Raw genomic sequence first — 7,110 nt, 5'->3', positions numbered from 1 at the left:
TGATTTAATAAAAATTTTGTTGAAAAACAAAATTAAAAAAAAAAGTAATTGATATAAATAATTATTTGTTTATCCGACGGGAAGCAAGCTTGCTAGTAAAGTCAATGGTTGCATTTCATCCTTGTTTTAGTTGCAAGAAGTTGGACTCAGCCCGTTCTGCTAAGGACTGGGTTAAATCAGATTAATGTCCCCTTTTAATTGAATTTTATTTTTGGTGTGGTGTATTTAGATTTCTTTTTGTCTTATGCTACATTTAATCTCTTTATCACCATTATTTTTGCACTAACATAAGACATTGAGTAAAAAATATTTATAAATTAAATACACTATAATAATCCTATTTTCATATTGTAATGAGTTAATTATATCACATATCCCCAAACTACGACTCTCATTCTAAACTGATCCTTAAACTTTAAAGCATTCTAATTGCATCCTTAAACTATAGATGTTATATCAATAACATTGACTTTAAATGAGACGCTAGATCTTATGTGACATAATTTAAAATGAAAAATTTAAAGAAAAATGAAATTTGTAAAAAATGGTTATTATAAAAATCTTGATTTTGAGGTTTTGAAAACTTTTCTAGAAATTATTGTCCACTCTCTTTGTTTTTCAGTTTTTTATTTTATTTTTTAATTTTAAAATTTATACAGCAACATTTTACTTTTTTTTTAAGTTTTTCATTTTAAATTATGTTACATAATATTTTATGTGCTATTTAATGGTCAAATTAAAGGTTTCAATAATGAAAGGACTTGATTGATATGACATCGATAGTTTAAGGATATAATTAAAATGTTTTGAAGTTTGAGAACTAATTTAAAATGAGGGTCATAATTTAGAGGTATGTAGTGCAATTAAATCTATTGTAATTAAAGTTCATTTTCAGAAATTTATTAGAAAAACTATAGCAGAGATATTAAAATAGTTAATTAGAACCTTTTCAATTGCTCACATATTATAATAAATTAATATGAAATATAAAATATTTATAATTGAGAAATTATAAAGAAAGTAATTTAGAATATATGCTGCAAATGTTGATAGTTCTATGTTTTAATCTCTTTCTGCCTTCTTTGTTTCTAATGAGTATATAATTCTAGAATTATAGAAAATGAAAAAAAATTTATGGAATTTTTTAGAATTTGAATTAAAATGATAAATTTTATAAATATTAGAAGGCTAAATTTTTTATTGAACAAATAAAAAAGCCCACATCAGCACTTTTGTCATATTTCAAATGGCTAGTAACTTTCAATGGCAATTTTTTTTTAATTTTGAATAGTTTAATGACCAAAATGGAAAAAATTAAAAGTTAAGTGACCACAAGAGAACACGGGCAATAGTTTAGTGATCATTTCTGTACTTTATCTAAAATTTAATTAAAATATATCTTATTCATATAAATTGATGACATAATGACTTTTTTGGCCTTTCAACTTTATAGAAAAAATTATTTTAGCCATTCATTTAATTTTTCACTATTTTTAGCCCTTGAACTTATTTTTTTTCAAATCACCCCAAAATGAATGGAAAAGTTGATGTTTGTTAACTTTGTTGAAGTGGCATACATGTGGTTTGCTACGTAGATGATACACCAACATTTTATTAATTTTTTAAAATAAAAAACATTTTTTATATTTTTCAATGATTTTTATTTTTAAAAACAGCTTTTATAATTTTTTAGAACTTTTAAATTTTAAAAATTAAAATAAATGCTAACATGTCATCCATGTGGCAATCCACGTGTATGCAACATCAACAAAGTTAAAAAAAAGTTAATATTTTCATTAATTTTGGGGTGATTTGACAAAAAGAAAAAACAAATTTAAGAGCTAAAAAGTAAAAATAAAAAATAAAAAAATAGAGCTCTAAAATAATTATTTTTGCAAAGTTAGAGAGCCAAGTAAGTGATTATGCATAAATAGATTGATATGTATGTTTAACTAATCCATACTTAATTGGCCACCTAATTTTAGAATTAATTAATAGCATGTCTAATGTGAATTCATATAATTATATCTTGCTTTTGTATTAAAAACTATATTATTTAATTGACAACATGTTTAAAAACTTAAATATAAAATATTTAAACACTAACACGTTTATTCTATAAGATTGGGGTATGAAAATATTAACAAATTAGTAAAAATGCTTTCTTAATAAATTTGGTTTTATATTATAAAATTAGAATTTCTTATATTAGGCGGCATTTATGCATTTAATTAGTTTTGTATTTCTTTAAATATGGTGAATTTATCTATATATGAAAAAAAAACTATATTATATGGTTTTTCTAGTTATTTAAATAAAATGCTTACGTAAAATTATGCCAAATTAAATATATTATTACTTTAGGGTTCATGATTATTAATGTTATACCTCCTCTAGCTGTGGACACATGTCAGCATGATAAACCACACGCACTTCTCCTCTCTCTATTATTCGAACATTTAGGTGATCAACCCCCCTGGCCTCTCAGACGTCTTATCTCCATCCAACCTGCTGATCTCAACAGAAGAGTCTTAACTACCCCGCTGAAGAGAATATTATTTGTATGCCTTTTTGAGCAAATTATCTATGTGATAGATACCTGCTTTTTAGGTATGAAGACTCCTGTAAAAGTGAATGCGCTCTTGAAAGCCATTGAGTCCCCACTTGAGCATAACAACCTCGAACATCCTCCCACCATGCTTATCTTTATGTAGTTTATGATGATAACCATCCTACCACGTCAACACTACCAAACAAAAAAGCTCCATTACATATACCTCTGAACATGACGAAGAAGAGCGGATTAACTCTTCCTTCACCTTGTTTTTAAGCTCTCAACCTTTTCTCTTGTTCTTTACCTATCTTTTTCAGCTCTCCACCCCTTCTACATTTATTGATATCTTCATCAACAATTACATTATATTTACAAATAAATAAAAAAGAAAAAAACAGTTTGGAATGATTTGAATAAATGAAAATGAAAATGATGAAATGTGTGCAGGTGAAGTGTTTGTGGTCAAAACTTGTATAAATACAATGAAAACAAAAACACATTTCTGCATTATTGTTGTGCTTTTATTATTTACTACCATTTTAATTTTGTTTTGTTATTACATATACATCATTCCCACAGCAATAAAGAATATGGTGAGGAAAATTGCATTGAAAATCTGAAAACAAGAAAACTACATGATTGAATTTGAAGATGGTTAAGGCACGCCACCGCCTCTCAATACCAAAAACATAAAACTGCCTAACAGCTTATGCCCAAATTAAGCTTTTCATTTCTTTGGTTTAACTTAATTGAATAAAATTAATATCTTAATCGATTTTCAATGTGAAAATAGTGGCCAACATGTTGCTAACTAAACATGTGATTATGTGTTGGATTTGGTATAAAAACAGTTTAATATATTTTTAAATTGAAAACAAAAAGACCAAATAATAATAATGATAGTGTTCCAAATTAGAATAAAAAAGAGGTATGTTGAAAATCGGGGGGAGGGGCTTTCGCTCATGTTCTAACGTACAAGTGATGGGTGACCTTCATCTCACGCTACTACCAATTTCCCCAATCCAAGCAAAAATGCCTTTTACACACCCCATCTGTCTCTTTCTTTTTTATTCCTTCCCTACTACCTTTCACTCCTCCAGCTCTCAATCACGGTTTAAAATATATGAGGTTTTACATTAAATATGAGTTTGAGTCAATTTTATGTCTTGTTTTTTTATATGGGTCGGATTTTGAGTCTATTCTTTTTTATCCGAGTTCGAATATATTATGTTATAAAATATATTATATTAAGTATATATGTTAAATAATATATCACTAATCTAATAACAATTAAACCCATTACTTAAAATCTAAAAAATATTTACCCATAACTCAACCCAAAGTATAAAATTCTAAAAATTACATTTAATACAATAAAATATTTTTTGTTTTTGTTTTTTAATATAAATACTTTTTAAATGTGTTAGAAATTTTTTATTTTTTTATTTTTAGTGCATTTAGTGTATTATATTTTTTAAAATTTATTTTTAAATAAAAACTAATCTAAAAAAATCAAATATGATCGAGTTAGGTCGGGTCTAAGTTTACCTTTATTAAATTGAGCTGAATTTAGTAAAAAAGTAAATCCATTTCTTGAATAGAATTCAGACTTCAAAAATTAATCTAAATACTTTACATGAACCCGACCCAAATTCTACCTGATTCAGAATATTTGCCCAAAAACGACTTATTTACCCAAATAATTCTGGAAAAGAACTACGCCCCTAATTTGTTTTTTAAAAGTCACATATATCACTAATTTTACCTCAATTATTTGTCTCTTCCCATATAACTTGTGAAGTACTACAAGAAGTTACATCATTTTAGTTAATGGATTTAACGGATATTGTTTGTATGAGGTTGAAATTTCAATCGAAAAAAGTATAGACCTAAAAATGATCAAATTGGAGATAGAAACTCATGCCTAGTATGAGAGTAATAATATAAATCGACTTAATGGATTTAATTGCTACTATTTGAGTCAGGATTAAAATTTTCTTTAAAAAAAAAGTGCAAGAATTAGTCTTAACCAAATTAGAATGCAGAGGCTAAATTCACAACTTACACATAACATAGGGACTAATAATAGAATTTGATCATTAAGATTTAGAGATAAATTTTAGGTTAAAATATGCTCGAGCCCTTTGTGCTCTTGGTATGTTTGAAATTAGTTCTACTTTTATTTTAAGGAACTTTGTCCCTCAAGTTAAAAAAGTCCTATTAAATGCATATTCATTAGGACATTATTTTATTCCATTTCAAAAGGTTATATGAATAATTATATAAAAAATAGAAAAAAATCTCTAAAATTGTGAAATGGGGCAAAAGATAAGAATTGGTAGAAAGCAAGTTTGGATGTAGAATCAAAACATTCCTGAATTGAAAATGATTTTATTATTAGGCATTTTGTGTAATTAAAAAAGAGTGGTTTACATAAATAAAGACTTGCAAGATGAAGTGCACACAAAAAGCAACGGTTAAAGGTTGCAATCAACTTTTCTCTTTTAACTAATGCTACTACTATTATATTTTGCTTAACATTTCACCAAAAAATGGTTTTATTAAATCAAAAAGATTGCATGTCTGGAAATGGAACCTTAACGCCAAGGTTGTTTCAGTTAAAGTTTTGTCAGAAAAGCCAAATTATGCAGTTATATCGTGTCTCCACTTGCAAACATATCGTGTCTCCAAGCAGTTATATCTACGTAATAGTATCCCCTCATTCAACTAAAATTAATGTTCGAATCAGATATGCATACCCCCCATTATTTTTTTTATTTCAAACACTTATTATTGGTTGTTGATATCAAATAAAAAACTTTATGTTTCTTCTCCACCATTATCTTCCATGCTCACAGTTTGTTAATGTCCCTAAGTAACATCTTCATTTATCATTCTTTTTGTTTTCTTCTCATCCTTTCCCTCTATATAAACCCATTCTCAACCTCTCTCCATTCCCATAACTTTTTCTCTCTTCTTATCACATCAACAAAATCATGAGGAGCATTTGTGTTGTGCTTGTTATCTCTTTGCCTTTCCTTCTCGGCATTGCCCAGGGTTTCGATTTCCACGACAATGATTTAGCGTCGGAGGATAGTTTGTGGGATCTATACGAGCGCTGGCGGAGCCACCACACGGTTTCCAGGAGTCTCGACGAGAAACATCGGAGGTTCAATGTGTTCAAGCAGAATGTTTTGCATGTTCACAACACCAACAACAAGGACAAACCTTACAAGTTGAAGATCAACAAGTTTGCTGATATGACCAACCACGAATTTAGGAATGCTTACGCTAGTTCCAAGATTAAACATCATAAGATGTTCCAAGGACAGTCCCGTGGCGCCGGGAGTTTCATGTACGAGAACGTCGACCGTGTCCCGCCGTCCGTTGATTGGCGACAGAAAGGTGCCGTCACTGCTGTTAAGGATCAAGGCCAGTGTGGTAAGTAAACATTTGCTATCATGTATATATTTGTAAATATTTGCATCCGACACTCACACGGTTTAAGTTCAAATTCAACAGGTAGTTGCTGGGCATTTTCAACAGTTGTAGCAGTTGAGGGAATCAATCAAATTAAAACCAATAAATTAGTATCATTATCGGAGCAAGAATTGATAGATTGCGACACTGAAGAAAACCAAGGTTGCAATGGTGGTTTAATGGACATTGCATTCGATTTCATTAAGAAGAAAGGTGGGATCACTACTGAGTCCAATTACCCTTACCAAGCTAATGATGGAAGTTGCGATGCTGCCAAGGTGAATTCTCCGGCAGTGGCTATCGATGGGCACGAGAATGTGCCAGCTAACGACGAGGATGCTCTGCTTAAAGCTGTTGCAAACCAGCCGGTTTCAGTGGCTATTGATGCTGGGAGTATGGATTTCCAGTTCTACTCCGAGGGGGTATTCACGGGAGAATGTGGGACAGAGCTGAACCATGGGGTAGCAGCAGTGGGGTATGGAACAACCTTGGATGGAACCAAGTACTGGATAGTGAAGAACTCATGGGGAGCGGAATGGGGTGAGAAAGGTTACATAAGGATGGAACGTGGGATCAGAGACAAACAAGGACTGTGTGGTATAGCAATGGAGGCTTCATATCCCATCAAGAACTCATCTTCTAATCCTACTGGACCTTCATATTCTCCCAAGGATGAACTCTAAACATAAATTATAGCTTTCCTTTCAAATGTGTTGTTTTTTCTGTGTTTCCAAAAGTTGTATCACGCAACATATGATCATGATTGAATAATCAATAATATACTTCAATTTGGTTTCAATTTTATGTGTTGGTTGGTTTGGAATTCGAGTTTGACCTCAACAGCAAGACGGAAATATATGGTACCAAAGTAATATACTAACAAGTTATGGATGAAAGAGTGAAATGCCCCTTCAAAGCCAATAGAGAATAGCCTAATGATGAGAACATGGAAACAGAGTGGGAAGAAGAAACCACCGAACGTGGTTGGACTGGCCCGGACCGGCCCGGCCCCTATGGAGAGTTTAGAACCTGATGGAAAATTTGCAAATTATCAATACCTGCTTCTCTACCTGAAA

General features: G+C 30.5%; 1 protein-coding gene across 1 annotated transcript; it reads left to right on the top strand.

Annotated features, from left to right (window-relative positions):
• The first annotated feature begins 5,240 nt into the window (after positions 1 to 5,240).
• LOC107949718 (vignain) lies at positions 5,241 to 6,833 on the top strand. Its single transcript, XM_016884463.2, has 2 exons — positions 5,241 to 5,995; positions 6,077 to 6,833. Exons 1-2 carry the CDS (start codon positions 5,551 to 5,553, stop codon positions 6,715 to 6,717), a joined length of 1,086 nt encoding a protein of 361 aa, XP_016739952.2. The 5' UTR covers positions 5,241 to 5,550; the 3' UTR covers positions 6,718 to 6,833.
• The last annotated feature ends 277 nt before the right edge of the window (positions 6,834 to 7,110 follow it).

Source organism: Gossypium hirsutum, chromosome D03, assembly GCF_007990345.1.
Source record: "Gossypium hirsutum isolate 1008001.06 chromosome D03, Gossypium_hirsutum_v2.1, whole genome shotgun sequence".
Taxonomy (NCBI): Eukaryota; Viridiplantae; Streptophyta; class Magnoliopsida; order Malvales; family Malvaceae; genus Gossypium; species Gossypium hirsutum.
The sequence above is the reverse complement of the archived record's forward strand: the minus strand, read 5'-3'. Positions and strand labels throughout refer to the sequence as shown.

Excerpts from the sequence above, each read along its gene's own strand:
- LOC107949718 (XM_016884463.2), top strand. The coding sequence starts at position 5,551 with ATGAGGAGCATTTGTGTTGTGCTTGTTATCTCTTTGCCTTTCCTTCTC. Across the intron at positions 5,996-6,076 it reads TAAGGATCAAGGCCAGTGTG|GTAGTTGCTGGGCATTTTCA; the intron begins GTAAGTAAACAT and ends CAAATTCAACAG.